The 17,500-nt window shown below is 43.3% G+C and overlaps 1 protein-coding gene across 1 annotated transcript in view; it reads left to right on the top strand.

Moving 5' to 3' along the window:
• Window positions 1-17,500, top strand: part of LOC118821245 (ephrin type-A receptor 7-like) — a 224,558-nt gene that overhangs the window by 182,680 nt on the left and 24,378 nt on the right. The window contains exons 6-8 of the mRNA XM_036589775.1: window positions 7,308-7,432; window positions 12,150-12,429; window positions 14,308-14,416. Coding sequence (XP_036445668.1) covers window positions 7,308-7,432; window positions 12,150-12,429; window positions 14,308-14,416 — 514 coding nt within the window. The remainder of the gene's footprint in view (window positions 1-7,307; window positions 7,433-12,149; window positions 12,430-14,307; window positions 14,417-17,500) is intronic.

The raw sequence follows: 17,500 nt of genomic DNA, 5'->3' as shown, positions 1-17,500 counted from the left end.
GTTATAATATTAGTGAGGATTTTAAACATAAAACACCTTCTACACCAAATTCACAGTGCTTATTTACATAAATGGAGACCCTGCAACCTGAGTATCAGGATTTTTTTACATTTTTTAATGAATAAAATATTTTTTGTTTCAACCTATTTGATGTATTATGATCTACTGTTGCCTGTATGAGTAACAGTTCCTGTTAATTATCATCATATTTATCATTTTAGCTCAAATATTTGTCATAATAATAATAATATTTGCCATACTATATATTTTTCCATATTTCCCAGGTCTGTCGTATCACTGTGTGTATGTGTAATATCATCTCTTTGATAGTAATATATTTCTTTGGCGCCTCCATCTTCCGCGCCATGCATCCAGAAATCATTCCTCCTCATACCGTTCCATCCCTCCCTCCGCTGCTCCGATAATGCAGACGATCATATAAATGATAATAGCTCCTGTATCAGCCTGGCCAGCCGCTCGGCCTCCTGGGTAATGTGTCCCATTTGTATGTTTATTCCATTTTTATTTATTTAATTCGGGAGACGGCGGACGCCGGGCTACCCTGAGCGTGAACGTGATTGTATGGCCGTCCGTGTCGTGCGGAGGATGATGGCTCAGATTATACAGCGTGTGGACGGAACTTCCTGCCAGATAGCGCTCCCCCAGTGGGCTGCCTGATACGCACAGATTAAAGAGGGCCGAGTGCGTCCTGCCAGATACGGACCCACCGCCACACGGCAGGCCTTCAGTCTCTCACACTGCTACGACTACTTCTCTCTATCTTTCTCTCTCTCTCTCTCTCTCTCTCTCTCTCTCTCTTTCTCATCTCTCTTTCTCCTCTCTCTCTCTCTCTCTCTCTCTCTCTCTCTCTCTCTCTCTCTCGCTCTTTCTCATCTCTCTCTCGCTCTTTCTCATCTCTCACTCTTTCTCATTTCTCTCTCTCATTCTCTCTTTCTCTGTTTCTCTTTTTTATTTCTCTCCTCTCTCCCTCTCTTTCTCCTCTCTCTCTGTCATTTTCTTTCCTCTCTCCATCTCTCTCTCTCCTCCTTTCTCTCTCTGTCTCTGTCCCTGTCTCTCTCTCTCGTTCCTTTTCCTCCTTCATCTCAGGCTCCCTCTCATTGTATTTCCCTCTCCTTTTTTCCTTTCTTCATGTCTGATCTCTTTCTCCCTGTCTCTCTATCCCTGTCTCTCTCCCTTCTCTTGCTAAGTCTTTCTTCTTTCCCTTTCTCTCTTTTTATTTCTCACTTCTTCCTTCCCTCTCTCACTCACTCTCTGTCTTCCTTCATCCCCCCCCCTCTCTCTCTCTCTCTCTCTCTCTCTCTCTCTCGCTGACTGTCTAATGGAGTCCTGCTGTGAGCTCAGATGAATGTATTCATTGCAGCAGCTCCAGATAGTCTGTGAAACCCTCTAGACAATACAGACATAACTTAGCAGAGTAAAGACATTCAGGCTCCGTCTAACAGATCAGTGCAGGTACCTGATCTTCACGCCTGCAGACAGTGGCTGGTACCCGAGTCCGGTACCTGAGTTCAGAACCTGAGTGAGTTGACCTTGCAGTGAGTTGCAGGTGTGTAACAGTAAACTTCTGGATACTGGATTCCCGATTCAGTCTTCTCATGATATTTTAAACAACATTTGAATGAAAGATAATGACTGTAGACTTGTGGCTGCACCTCTTAGTGACGACTCTGGAGCTGTGAGACAGGAGGAGAGCTGGAGTGAGACAGTAGGAGAGCTGGAGTGAGACAGTAGGAGAGCTGGAGTGAGACAGGAAGAGAGCTGGAGTGAGGTGTGATCACTTGCAGACTTTGCTGTTTTTGCTGGCCAAAAGTATGTGGACACCTGACCTTCAGCCTTGTATGAGTTTGGTGGACATTCCAAAGCCATGGGCATTAATATAGTGTCAACTGTTCCTCTACACCCCCATCTTATTGTGCGCTCTGCCTCATCTGGGAAGCTTTCTACTAGATTTTGGAGTGTGTCTGTGGGAATTTGTGCCCATTTAGTCAAAAGAGTGTCTGTGAGGTCAGACACTCATGTTGGACAAGAAGGACTGGCTCGGCGTCTTTTACACCGCTCCAGCCGGCGCTTGGCATTGCCCATGGTGATCTTCAGCTAGTCGGCAGCTGCTCGGCCATGGAAACCGTTTCATGAAGCTCCCCTCTATTTCATGTACGGTTCTTTAGTATGACTCATTCTACTGTCCGTCTCCACATACATTTGACCATACAGTGTAAGATGGCATGGTTAGTCCATCTCCTGCGATCTGGGGAGAATTTTTGCTCCAAGTTGCAGTCTTCCCTCTTTTTCCATCCTGTTCTCTCTTGTCCTGTCCTGTTCCCTCATATCCCCTCCCATTCCATCCTTTTCTCTTCTGTCCCCTCCTGTTCACTCCTACTCCCTCCTACTTTCGTCTGATCTCTTCTATACCCTCCTTTTTCCCTGCTCTTCACCTCTAGTCCCTTGTTGTCCCCCATATTCCCTTCTCCCTTATTCACTGCTATTCCCTCCTGTTATCTCCTGATTTTTCCTATGCAGTCTTGCTCCTTCCTATTCCCTCTGTTTCCTGCTGTTCACTTCTAGTCCATCTTCTTCCCCCATATTCCCTTCTGTTTCTTCTTCTTTATTTTTTCATCCTCTGCATTCTCGTTCCATCCTATTCCCTCCCATTTTCTCCTCTTCTCTCCTGTCTCCTCCTGTGTCCTGCTATTCACTCCTACTCCTTCCTGTTCCCCTCCTGTTCCCTTCTGTCCTCTCTTGTTCCCTCCTGTTCCCTGCTATTCACTTCTAGCCCTTCTTCCCTCATCTTCCCTTCTGTTCCCTCATCTTCCCTGTTTTTCCATCCTCTGCCTTTTTATGCCATCATATTCCCTCCTATTTTCTCCTGTTCTCTGCTATATCCTCCTCCTCCCACCTCTTCAAACCTGTTCCTTCCTATCCCTCTTATCCCCCCTGTTCCCTGCTATTCTCTTCCAGCCCTTTTTAATCCCTCATATTCCCTTCTATTCTTTCCTCTTCCCTCTGCTTCCATCGTCTGCCTTCTTATTCCCTCCTGTTCCCTCCTGGTCCATGCTATTCACTCCTACCCTTCCTGTTCTCTCCTCATCCATTGTGTTCCCTATTTTTCCATCCACTGCCTTTTTATTCCATCCCATTCCCCCATATTCCCTCCTATTCCCTCATATTCTCTCCTGCTCCCTCCTTATCCTATTCTCTTTCCTGTTTCTCCATTTCCTGCCTTTTTATTCCCTGCTGTTCCTTCTTAGTTCCTTTTATTCCCTCTTGTTCCTTCCTATTCTATCTTGTTCCCTCCTGTTTTCTGTTAGAGTACGTTCAGACCAGCTGTGTGTGCGTGCGTGCGTGTGCGTGTTCGAGTGCATGCGTGCGTGTTTGAGTGCGTGTGCGTGTTCGAGTGCGTGCGTGCGTGCGTGCGTGTGCGTGTTCGAGTGCGTGTGCGTGTTCGTGTACGTGCATGTGAGTGTGTGTCACATTGAGTTACAGTGGAGCACTCACTGATAGTGTGGAGTCCTGTATACATTATTCAACATACAGAGAGAGAGAGAGAGAGAGAGAGAGTATGAGAGTGGATGGGTTTATGTGTTCAGTATTATTAATTAAAACTGCTGTCGTGTAGGTTTGTCGTGTACACGTGTCCAGCACTGCTGACGAGTGACCGGCCTTTTTCTCTCATACATGCAAAATGCCAGAGAGATTTTTCATAACAATCTAGTGACTGTTTTCTATAAACATTCAGGCCTACAGGCTGTGCAGAACACCTGCAGTGTTTATGGGTCAAAATGGACCCACGGAAGCTGATTTTACCCCTAGGGAATAAAGTTCAAAGGACTAATTCAGTTAAATACAACTTATTTAAGAGGATCTGTATGCTTTTCAATTTTCATTGTTCATAATTTTTTAAAATTTAAATGTAATATTTGGTCTACTAGAACAGATTTAGATGCTTCAATGTTCCAGAAAAACTGGAAAAGTAGAAAAGGTCCCCTTTAAAGCAGCATCATAGAAGAATTGGTGTTTTTCACTCCTGGGCTCCACCTACAGTTGCAGAGTGAATTTCACTTTTACACTACTGTCGTAAATACAAAACGCGCTGTGAGCGCCCCCTCATGGACAGCTGTACATGTGCATTTGTTGATGAGCTAAAGGATACAGAATCTGACTCCCCTTTGTGTGCACACGTGTCACATAGGAAATATTTCCACTACAGATTACACTCACGATTCGGTTGTTTCTCTGTGTAAGTAACCGATTTCGTGAGTGTAATCTTCAGGGTCCATATGCCTGTGTGACGCATGTGTACACGAAGAGGAGTCGGATTCTGCCAGGGAGCCGGAACAACACCAGCAAAGATAGCATCAGAAGAGAAAGAACCATGTCGACTTACAAGTTAGAGCAACATTACAGGATTACAGGAGGTTCAAACTTTTAAGGCTTATTTGGCGTAAGATACAAACTTTTTGGCGTGAGATGAATTTATTTCTTTGTATTCCAGCCCAAAACAGGACTTTCGACATCCAGAAAAGCTACAAAACTCGGGGGATGGGGGCAGGGATGAACACTCTGCTGTCAGAGTTTTGTTGTTTTCTTGTTAGCCGTGAGTCTGTCCTGCATCCTTTTATCTCTTTTAGCTCTCGCCAGCGAGTAAAAGCCAGTCTGAGATTTACTGTCCGGTCTCTCGCTCGGTCACTCCCTCATATTCTCTTCCTCGCTTCCTCCGACAGTGTCTTCCTTCAGTCTCTCCACAGCCTCTGCTGTGATGTCCATGCTGGGAGTACCAAGCTGCCTCTTCTTATAGCTGCTGAGTTGTTGGTGTGACGTAGAGCCATAAAGCGTTACGCAGTTCAGGCGAGAGGTTCTCGTGCTGCTCCTCCAAAGTTACATAGCCCTATAGCAGGCGTTCTGGCCCGGAGTGGCAACGACAGAGACACCATTCTCACTATTGCCTTAATCAGGTGCCCACTGCTCGCCAGCCTTCTGGACCAGTTTGACCACCATGGAGCCTCTGCTGTACAACACTGTGAAAACCTCACCTGCATTAACTGGCCCTTCTGATGATGCTGTTTCCTTCTGTTAACTGTTTAATCAGAGCCAGTGCTTCTCCTGCTTTTCCCCTTTTCTGTATTTTAATATTTTATACTAATATATTAAAACCTTCTTTGTTCGTTTGATATCCAGTATCGACCAGAGGAGGATGGATTCCGCTTTAGAGTCTTGGTTCCTCTTAAGCTTTCTTCCTTTTGCTCTTAGGGAGTTTCTCTTGCCACTGTTGCCATTGGCGACGCTCCTGGAAGCTCAGACCCGGATTTTTCTGTAAAGCTGTTTTGCGACAACACCTGTTGTTAAAAACGCTGTATAAATAAACTGACTTGACTTAAATAATAAAGAGCAGCTTGGTGTCAGTATTGGCTGCTAGTCATGGTTTTAGTTTTGGTAAAGAAAAAGGTAACCGTGGTAACCGTGTTCTCTCTAGTCTCTGCTGATTTGAGCACATTTGCTGTAATGGGGAAGTTGTGTACACTGGAATTTTCAGTTGCTTTAAACCACTTCATTCATTGTTTCAAACGTGTTGTACGTGTTGCAAATCTCTTTCGGCCAAATGTCCAACACCTCACCGATCACAGTGCAGACATGGATTGATACGTAGGAGGCTAACGAGCTGCCGATACTAATCACACCGATATGATCTCTTCTCCACTGTCTGGAGTTTTTCTGGAGACAGTTTCACCTTTTGACTCCGTCAGCTCTTCGGTCTACACGCCTGCCACTCGCGTGTTGTAATTGAACGGCGGCTGGCGGAGGCGCGCGGCGCTCGTTAGCTGGCAGCCGTTAAAGCTGTGGATGAATAATGCATTGTCCCTTTGTTCTAAAGCCTCCAGACATCAAATAGAACAGAGAGACATCTCAGAGTAAATCTGCATCCGCTTTGATCAGACCCCAAAATACAGCTTTATTAGAATCACCTGAACACGACAGAGCAGCGTACACTCAGAGAGAGAGAGAGAGAGAGGAGAGAGAGAGAGAGAGACTCTCTACTGTTCATATAATGTTTTGGTTTGTCAGAGCAGACAGAGAGATGTGAAGAGAGGAGGAAGAAGATGGAGAAGGTAGGAGAAAGAGAGACATAACAAAAGAGAAGAGATATGGGGAGAAACATAGAGAGGGATAAAGAAGAGAACAGGGACAAAAAGAGCAGAAAGAGAAGGAAGAGAAATAGACATGGGGAGAGAGAGAGACAGAGGAAAGAAGGTAGAGAGGAATAAGAAAAAGGGAGGAGAAGAAGAAGAGGAAGAAGGAAGAAGAAACAGATATAGAGAGGAGAAAGAAACAGAAAGGGAGAAGGAATGAGGGAGAGAAAGAGAGATGGAGAAGATAGGAGAAAGATATAAAGGGACAAGAGAGAAGAATGCAGGAGCGATGCGGAGAAAGAGAGGGACAATGAAGAAAGAGTTAGAGGAGAGATGAGGGAAAGAGAAGGAGGAGCAATAGATGGGGAGAGAGAGAAGGAGAAACAAGAGAGAAGGAAAAGGGGGGGTATAAAAAAGGGAGGAGAAATAGACAGAAAAGTTGGAAAGAGAACGAAGAGGGAGCAGAGAGTGAAGGAGAAAGAGATGGAGGAAAGAGAAAGAAAAACAGGAGGAGAGAGATGGAAGGAAGAGAGAGAAAGAAAAGGAGAAAAAGGGAAGAGAAATGGAGAGACCAAGAGAGAGAGAAGAAAGGGGAATAGGACAAGGGAAGAGGAAAGAGAGAGAGGAGAAACAGAGAGGAAGAGAGATGGAACGAGGACGAAAGAGAGAGAGAGGAGGAGGAAGGAGAAAGAAAAACAGGAAGAGAGAGAGAGCGTATGTTGTTTCTGGTTGTTGTGCTGATGGAGCCGTCAGTCCTCGGTGGGAGATTTTGAGTGACAGCTCTCAGACTGCTGCAGTCTCATTAATCATCTCTTAATCAGAACACACACACACACACACACACACACACACACACACACACACACACACACACTTCCTCCCTTTGATGTTCAGCATCGCTCACACTGAGCAGCTCCGTGCTGAGTTCACTGTGCAGTCAGAGCTCCGCGCCGCGCTTCACACAGCAGATCTGCAGAATAAAGAACAAAGTAAAGCAAAGAACGTCAGACTCAGTGTGTTCAGGTGTTCAGGTGTTCAGGTGAGGGCTGGGCTGAAGTGGACAAACCAGAGTTCAGATTCACTGTAAATCATTCATCTCTCTCTCTCTCTCTCTCTCTCTCTCTCTCTCTCTCTCTCTCTCTCTCTCTCTCTCCCTCTCTCTAGCGCCCTCTCAGGTGAGTGAGTTGCGAGCAGAGAAGATCGAGCAGCGCAGTGTAACTCTGGCCTGGAGGGAGTCTGTGAACCCAAACAGCAGCCGGACAGAGTACGAGATCAAATACTACGAGAAGGTACACACACACACTCACACACACACACACACACACTCACACACACAACACACACACACACACACACACCAGGCCAACATCCTCTATTATAAAACAGTTAGTTCTGCTCCTAAAATCTGATTGGCTGAGCCACGTTCTAAACTGTTGTACGGTACACGACATGCACACACCGACTGCATCACAGCAACTGAACAACTGTTCTCTTTTCTAATGCCGCGTTTTTAAAGTCCCTGACGCTGCAGACACGTACATCAGTAACCGCAGCTGTAACTTACATTTTTAACATTATTTTGATGACGTGTTTACGTTTCAGCAGTTGGTTGCCAGGCACCAGATGTGACAGCTGATTGTTAACTTCGATGGAGTAGGCTAAGATTTCCTAAGTGGAGATAAGCTGCTGAGAGATGAGAGAAAAGTCCTGAATTTAGATAAGATTTGCTTCTGTAATATGAATTTGTGAAAAATATTATCTTAGCCCCTTGAGGGGCTTTATACCCCTCTAGCCCACACTTGGCATTAGACACGGTGACCTGGGGCCTCATGTGCAGCTGCTCCAGAGGGTCCCACTCTATTGGTCAGTGCTTTTCTGTGGAGATTATGGGGATAACAGGTGGCCTAGTGGCAAAAGAAAAAGGTTGTAGGTTCAAAATCCAATATTGACTTTGTTGATTCTAGATGTGGAGAATAGCTTTACATTGTTAAAAGGGAAATTCTACTGATTTTTCAAAATTCCCCCCATAATTCAGGGTGTGAGATGTAAACAGAGTGTCTTTACAGTGGTGGTGATAGGAACCAGGGGTCGCCATGACTACAACACAAATATAGACATTTTATTTACTATCCAGAACCACCAGTGAACCTACACGAGTCTTCTGAGTTTATATGAATGTTGATGATGGAAAATAGTGGAAAATCTGAAATAATAAGTTTTCTTTGGGGACTATTTTGCCTCACAGCGCCCTGCATGTATCCCTCCACCATGAATGGAGTTTAAGTTCTCTAAACTATCATAAAACAGTGTCTCAGTCATCAGGCAGTGAATTCATAACCATTTCATGTAGGAACTTTCTGTGAGGGAGCTTTTAGAGGTGGACGTCTGGTTCCCATCACCACCACTGTGAACAATTCTGACTCGGTAAGTTTATCTAGAACGGAGCGTTTCACACCAAACCATGCTGAACCACTCTGAATCACTCTGTTCACATCTTAACCATTTAATAATGCAGCAGATGTAATTTATCCAAAAATGTGAAAAAAGATGATGGGCCCAAAAATCTAATTTCTGCTTGTAGTGTCTCGCCTCAAGGAATTTCCAGCCTTGATCTCCAGGCATTAATATATCCTGGACAAGCAGGGCCACCACCTTTCATTTGGAGAAGGGCATCGGCTTTGAAATATAAGTCATTTTCTCCTGGTGAATCAAAACCACACCGGAGTCATGAGGCCGGATTTATTGCCTTTTCCCTTCACACATGCTGCACGCAACCAATCAGACCGTCTCTGAGCTCCGCAGCGAAATTACACTGCAAGCAGACGTCACTGCGGCGCTCAGGACAGCTGGGGCCGGCCGGAGAGCGGGGAATTTCTTCTGTTTTAATATCGAGCTGCAGCTTAAACAATGCCTCTTGTTGGCGCAATGTTGCGTCATGTTGACCCAAATTCCATGACTCTATTCGCCAGGCATTAGCTTTGTTGGTTATTATTTGGAACGTAGCAGAAAACACAAAAGACCCTGATCTGTCCTTGTAGAATATAACAAATTTCACACTAATACATATTTTATGTGCCGTTGAGCTTTATTGCTTTCATAAAGGTTTTCGGGAATTTGTATCATTCCAGAAACCCACAAAGCAGGAAAGACAAAGTAAACGTTTGATAAATTAAAGAAGGTGATGAGGAGTGGGCTGAGTTTTAGATACTAAACAAAAAAAAGAAAGAAAGAAAACTTTAAAGGAAAGACGCTTATATGGCCACAGTGATGACACTGTAGATGCAGGGAAGCCTCAACCTGCCGAGTTCTTGTCTTTTCACTGTAACAAAAAGATATAATGACACAATCCTGCCTTAAAATCAACATTAAGTTTTCTTTCAAACTCCAGAGCTCTGACAGCTTCTTCACTAAGCAGTGAGAAATTTCAGCTGTCTGTCATCTGAATCTGCGCAGCAGCATCAGTTACACTATACTCAATGTACCACATAAAGCTGAATATGGACATTTAAATATCTGAAATCTGACGTTTCCTTTGTTCCATATTAGGGCTGTCAAATGACTGACCCTCGCGAGTCGCCGATCAGGCCTGCATTCAAGACTTCACAGCATAAAAACAGTCACATTGAACGCGGCCGTCAAATTCTGTCTGGAAACGCTACGCTGGTTTTTGTTTGATGTTGACAGACCAAGTAAAAACAGATGTAGGGAAATATAAAATTGATATAAAAATCATATTTACATGTGCATAAAAGTATGCAGAGTGGGAAAGGGGCTGGCATTGCATTTATCATTTATTGTTGTGGTTTATTTGTCTCGTGAAGAAACTGAAAAAAATCTCAATCATTTTTCAAATCCAATTTTGTTTGTTTGATGTTGATACAGTATGTCAAGGTGAGAAAATAATTGCCAGGTCATATAGATGATGTGCTGAAAAAATGTTTAATGTGGTATGTAAAGGCAATTAAGCACATTTTCTATTTAAACAGCAGTGAAAAAACGGTGGCGTCAATAATCTTTGATGACCTTTGTCCATTTTATCTGTGAGCTTGCATGAGCACAAATCTAATAATAATAATAATAATAATAATAATAATAATGTTTGTCTATGTAGCACTTTTCATCCATTAAAGATGAAGCTCAAAGTGCTTCACAATACAAAGAAAAAACAGAGGAAGAAGAGAAAAAGATAATCAAAATAAACAATAAATAGCAGAAAATGGATATATTAATAATCATAATTAAAAAGCATAAGATAAAAGCATAAATAGAAAAATCAATAAAAACGCAACTAACAAGAAAATAACAATCTAAAGAGTTTTTCCTATCAGTCTAACCATGGGCTAAACCAATTTTCAATAACAACGTTAGTCTTTTGGTCACGTGACACTATTGATATTTTCCTTTTGGCCTTCCACCCATTAACTAGGTCTCCCTCTTTCACAAGCTGGGAGGGTAAAAGCTAATCAAGCTTCCTTTGAGATGCATGAAGCTCCACCACATCTATTTTAACTGCTGCTATCTCATCACGCTTGGAGGAGAACATTAACTATTTATTCTGTCGCAACACCCATTGACTCATGCTGAGTGAGGGAGAACCAGCTTAAAGATGGTTCTTCAGGGTTTTTTAGTAAAGACAGTGGTCCTGTATAGAACTGTGAACACTCAAAGAACCATTTGTATGCTTAAATGGTTCTTTGCATTATGAAATGGTTCTTCAGATTTTAAAATCGGTTCTCTGTAGCACCAAAAAGGGTTCTTTTGTTGCAAGCTTGACATTGTAACAATACCGGAACCCTTTTTGGTGATATATAGTGAACCATTTTCAAATATACAAGACCATATATAACACATTCCCCAACAATCTGAAGAACTTTTCACCAAGCAAAGATCAAGCATGCAAATGGTTCTTTGAGTGTTCATGGTTCTGCACCCACCCATAGAGAGAAAGTGAGGACAGTTATGATCTCTTGGACTCCTGACCGTGGATGGCTGTGGCATCACCGGGACTGAACTGAGGATCTCCTGATGATGGCAGTAGAATCTGGCATTAATGGCATTAACATTAACACTGCAGACAGATCTGAACAAGCGAATTTAGTTGACGGGCATGAATAGGAGAGACAGCTGCTTTATGAGAAGCCTCACTCTTTAGCTTTATATACAGTAGAAACCTGGGTGAGATCTGAGACTCTGAGCTGTTTAATCTGCCTGTAAACACAGTCACTAAATCAGCTTTAATCGTGTTAGAAAATCACTAAAGTTCAGCCTTTTCTCTCTCAGAGCGACGCAGAGAAACTCGTTGCTGCGCTTGTTCAGCAGAGTTGATCACTGTAATGATCTTCTTACTGGAGAAAACAGTCCATCCTCTAGAACCCGTACAGAACACAGCAGCACGGATCCTCACAGCACCAACACAGAGAGCTCATATCCCCCCGTTACACACTGCACTGACCGCCTGGATCTGTTAGAGAGAGTTTAAAGCTCTGCTGCTGGTTTTTAAAGCTCTAAATGACCTTAAAGCTCCTAAACGTCTGTTTATGATCTCAGATCTGCAGATTCTGACCTTCTGAACTCCTTCAGTAAAACACAGAAAACGTGGAGAGACTCTTTCAGCTATTCTGCTTCTAAACTGTGGAGCTCAGTTCAGCTTTTATTAGACAGTCGAGCTCAGAGCTCACTTTTAATAAACATCTGAAAACTCAGTTCAACGTTTAATTAAAACTTTACGCCTCTTTATATTTATCTCTGTAATCTGATCTGTCATTTTCTTATGATTTTAAATGAACTCATTTCTTATATTACTGTTCAGCTTTATCACCTGTCTGTAAAGCACATTGAGCTGTCACCGGCATGAACAATGCTATATAAATAAAGGTTATATTATTATTATGTCTTGAGCTCTCTCCGATAGATGATGATGATACCAGTGCTTTCAGGGCGTGGAGGCTGGAGGACATCAGTGACATTTTCTGCCCTCCCTCATAAAACTTCTGTCTGTCCTTCCAGGAGCAGAAGGACCAGAGTTACTCCACAGTGAAGACTGCAGCCACCAAAATCAGCGTCAACAACCTGAAACCGGGCACAACCTACGTCTTCCTGATCCGGACATGTTCAAGCCCTGCCCCCTCCTCTCTCTCTTCCTCCCTGCTCTCCTCCTCCTCCTCCTCCTCCTCCTCTTCTTTGGCCTCAACGTCCTCTTCATCTGTGGGAGCCGTGGCCCCTTCGCCCTCTCCGCTGGACTATGGGGCCTACAGCGCTCCGCTGGAGCTGCAGACCCTCGGGGAGCGTGAGTAGTCACTTAGCAGACGCTCTTAACAGTGCAAAACTATACAAATTACACAGAGACTCTACAGGAATCCATAACCTAACGGGACGTTTACGGTGCACGCGGCGCAGAATTCACCCTTCGCTTTCGTCACCAGCGCCTCGCTGCTTAAGCGGCGTCCATTTAGCGCAGGATGCAAATTAACCTGTCAATCAGTTGTGGATTTCAAATAACTTTCATATAAACTATCTTCTCAAGTTGGCTAATCACGCAAACGTAAAAAGCTCAGTATCGTTCAGTAAATGTTGGCTGGCTACACAGGCTGTCAACCAAAAAACAAAGATATAAATTGCTAAAATTGCAATTTAGTTCTGTTTTTTACCTCATCAGGAGCACCGACACCATCAGAGACTTCCTGCCACGCGGTATTTCTCCTACTTTTGTCTTTGTATTTAGGTTTTGGATCGTACAGAATGGTAGGCACGTCCTTGTTGTGCACGGACAGACTTGCTTTTCCCTGATTGGTCAGCCCTTCGTGGCTGCTGAGTGTAATTTGCATAAATTCGAAGCCTCCACCGTCACACACTTTTGCAGCTCATCACTGAAAACGAACGTGGGCAAAACTGTGGATGACGTGGATACATACCTTAAGAGACAAGAGCCGTACCACAGCTTAATCTAGTTTGTTTAATTAATTAATTAATTAATTGATTGATTTTTTTATTTTTTATTTAAAAAGTAGACAGTAAGGAGAATGAGTTAAGTGCATATAAAGTGCAAAGTAATAAGACAGAGGCAAAGTACAGAAAATTGAAGAGAAATAACAAATGCAGAAATAAAGCTGAGTAAGTGCAGAAGGTGTTTTCTGAGTTATTGCATGATGTTTGTTCCAACACAGAGGGGCGCTAAAGAGCACTAAAGCAGCAGACCGGCCTTACAGGCCTTCTGTGACTAAAATCAGGCCGATATATTAAAGATGTATTAAAGATAGAATCACTGTTTTATTAATGATTTTAATCAATGCTGAAAGTAAGAGTTACACTAATGCTAGTTTGGTTATATTTATTATTTATTATATATATATATATATATATATATAATATATATATATATACACATACATACCCTAGGCCATCAAAACGCAGTCAATCAGAACAGAGTTCATTTACATATCAGGCTTAAAGGCACAGTAACAGAAACAGCCTGTTTAATTTTAAGAGAGGTTGATATAAAAAATAATTTTAGCTGTTTTTGGCACCCACACAATTATCATAAGTGCAAATAATAATAAAAGATGCCGGCCCTTTAAGACTGTTCTAACTATATAGGCCACCTTAGCACCGTACATAAAGGGGCGTGTTAATCTGTTAAGGCAAATTCAATTAACTTTTGCATTCCATAATTTGGCTTGACATTTATTCATTTTTATTAAAGTCATTTAACAGAAATTAGTGCATTAAAGGCCTCCACAGTGCCGTGGCACACACACATGCGAACCTCTGCCATATAAATACACCCAAATGGACAGCACAGGTAAACAGGTGCGGTCCACACACAAGGTCACGCCAGCACACATGAACAAATACACACACTGCGCGTTCTCATTTAACCTGGACAAACACGCAGAACATCCTGACGCCACACACGGCATGCACACGCGCAAACGTCAACTCAAATATTTGCATGTGCACACACACTAGCAGCCGCATTAAAATGCATAAATGTGTGTTTTTTTAGCTGATCTCTGAGTAATGATGGGGCCGTCATGCTCCGCTGCTTTTAGAGGAGAGTAAACGACTCGTGCTGCTGTGAATACTAACCACGACTCCTCTCTGTCCCTGCTCTGTGTGTGTGTGTGTATGTGTGTATGTGTGTGTGTGTGTGTGTGTGTGCGCGCAGTGGCCCTGGCCTCCAGTGAGCAGAGTCCGGTGGTGATCATCGTGGTGGTGTCTGTAGCGGCTCTGATCATGCTGCTGTCTCTGGGAGTGGGGCTGCTGATCTGGAGGAGGTAAACTCATCCTCTCACCTGCTGTTCTTCATACACACCAACGCTGCGTTTACATCCTCCCAGTGAAATAAACAAACCTGTTAACTCGCTGTTAAACCTGGTATCAAGGACAGACAAAAGTAGACCTGAACCCTTTTTAGACGGAATTAATTTTACATGAGGAGACGTGAACTGTAATTATTACTGCCATTTCTCAGTGATTTTAGTCCCGTCCGAATGCACCCTGTGAGCCATTTTTACAGACTTGATGGCAAATTTAAATAAATACTCTTTTTAACAGTAATCAACAGTAATTTTTAACAGGTATCGACTGAAAAGAGAATATTGATTTCTCACAAAGAGGTAATATAGGAAAAAGAATAGGTGATAGGCTGTGTGCATGGAAAATTCTAGCTTTAGTGAACTTTTAAACTCACATGGCAAGTTTTATAAGATGACCTTGTAGTGACAGAACAGCCTGGTACGAGCAGGATGAGACTGGCTTTTAAAGAAAGGATGTTATATACATCTTGATTTAAGGCTGACCAATTAGAGTACAATGGGACTAAAATGGAATGGAAACTGTAAAAAGGGTGGGGTGATCGTCTTATCACCCTGTAGCACAACCCGTGTTACTCCGGGCCCAAGGAGGACGCTGTAGGCAGGGTTCAGGGTCGCAGTGGCCATTTTACTTTAATTTTCACTCCAAATACAAATAAAACACAAAGAACTCAGAACCAAAGAAGCCGGCTACTTTTCAGTGTCTTCAGACAAGACTTTTCAGTCCTTTTCTCACTCTCGCTTTTCAGTCTTTTCTTCTGCTGCTCATCTTTCTCTCTCTCTGTTCCCTCTCTGCTTTTTTTATAAGGCGCTCACCTGAGCCGAGAGGGAGTTAGTTTAGGACTCGCTTCCCACCCTCGTGCCTCTCATAGCCGTCATCGGCGTCCTCCTCCCGCGTCCCTCGGGGGTGCTCAGGATTTGTGGGCCATCCCCCACTCATGCACGGTTCTCCTATCCCCACAATCCTTGCTGGGCGTCGTTCCCGCTCGGAGTTCGGGCCTTGCCTTGCTGCCAGCTCTTGCGGCCATCGTCGGGGTCCGGGGGGGCGGGCGCATGCCATACACCCCAAGACTTGCATAAAAAGGGTTGTTCTGAAACTGATGGCACTTGGTTTCCGGAAACTTCTGCCACTTGATGCTCGAGTAAAAGCAGGAACCTTTTCCTTTTTCCACATCAGCGTCTGAAGTCTTTTTTATTCTTTTTTGATTCCTTGTAAGATACTTATTAGTGTAAATGTACAGTAAGAGTTAGAGAATCAACTGTATGTCCAGGCCCTGGGCTGTGAGAAACAGACTGTGCGCTCCTGCTTCAGTAAAGATTACCTTCTACAAATGAGCTGTACAAATAACCTCAAATTACACCAATCCTTTGCGAATCGGCAAAAGGAGTTTCTTAAGTATGGAGGCTGAAGAAGTGTTTACTTGCGTCCGCTGTGGCTGAAATCAGGCCGAAATGTAATGTTACAGTGATGTTGCCTGTTCGCTGTGAATTCCCAGCTAACTGTAATGCTAATGACGCAGTGCATTCACTTAAAGCCTTGGGTTCACTACACCAAGGTTTCTCGACCTGTGGGCCGTGAAGCACCCTCACATTCTATGATCAAACGATGGAAATTCATCCTCTTCTGTCAGCGCGTCAGCGCTGTACTGTCAGATTAATCTGCCTGTTTTAACGTCTGACTCTTTACAGACTCTCACTGCTCTCATATCGTTCCTGCAGCTCGAGCTGCAGCTGATAAAAACCACAGACGAGCCTTAAAATAATAGCGAAGATCTATGTTTGATTTCTGGCCGAGCACCAGCGACCTGAGCAGTTAAACTCAAACTGATAAACTAATGACAAAGAAGCAGAGATCAGGTAAGATTTATTAATATTGTTGATTGTGATGATGCTGATCCAGAAGCCCACTGAGTGGAGTGTTTATTTCAAATGAGGCGCTAAAACCCTCAAATCTAAAGAGACATCTCGACACCAAACAGTGACTCCTGTGGGAGCCATAAGTGTTTTCAGTGAAATTGCAATTGACTGCAGCTCCAAATCAGAGTTCACATCTACATCTACCTTTTTTTCCTTTTCCCCCCTTTTTTGACATCTCTGTAAACGTTTTTTTTAACATGTAATGTTTTTAACATAACTGCTAGACTAACTAGAGCCAACTCTGAGAATCAGGGCTAAAATCAGGGTAAAGGTCATGTAGTGTAACCCCGACTTAACAGAAAGGTAAATGTTCAGGGTCAATGAAATAACAGCTAAATCAAATAGGCCTCATTCACCAACCGTCCTGAAGAAGAAATCTCTTCTTAAACCCACTTACGCAGTTTTTATGAAGATTCTGACTCGCCAGTGTTCTCTTATCTGGGATTTGTTCTTAGGTGAGAACAGAATCTACACACACTCAACAGCACAAAGGTGAGAACAGTTCTGCGCTTTAAGAACACGAATCATGAATCTGACGCAGACTTTTTCTCAGGAGCTTTCTCAACAACACTTAAGAACAAACTTAGGAAGATACTGGAGAATGAAGCCCAGTGTTTGAACATCTTTTCTGGAGTGAAGGCAGCACGTAAGTCGAGTAGCTGCTCCATCTCCGTCATTTATGCTGAGATTTCTTATCCGGTGTGAATCTGTTATAAACATTACAGACATCCTGGAGTAAACTGGCATCACCCACCTCCCCATGCAAAACTAATCACGTCCCACTAGGGCTTTAGGACTGTGTGGAGGCTCAGCCAATCAGATTTCAAAACCATGAAAACCTTTGAACACTTTTATATACTTTTACAAGGCTTTTACATCATAACTAATAGGAAAATTGTTTAATGGTTAAGATGTAAACCGAGTGGTTCAGAGAGGTTCAGAGTGGTTTGGTGTGAAACGCTCTGTTCTAGAGAAACTTACCGAGTCAGAATTGTTCACAGTGGTGGTGATAGGAACCAGACGTCCACCTCTAAAAATTTAAAAATAAAGCCTCGTGCCTGAGATATTGTCTTCTGATAGTTTGAGCAGATTTTGGCCTACAAATCTATTAATGGTGGAGGGATACAA

The sequence above is a fragment of the Colossoma macropomum genome, unplaced genomic scaffold (genome assembly GCF_904425465.1).
Source record: "Colossoma macropomum unplaced genomic scaffold, Colossoma_macropomum, whole genome shotgun sequence".
Taxonomy (NCBI): domain Eukaryota; kingdom Metazoa; phylum Chordata; class Actinopteri; order Characiformes; family Serrasalmidae; genus Colossoma; species Colossoma macropomum.
This window is presented reverse-complemented; position numbering and strand designations above follow the sequence as displayed.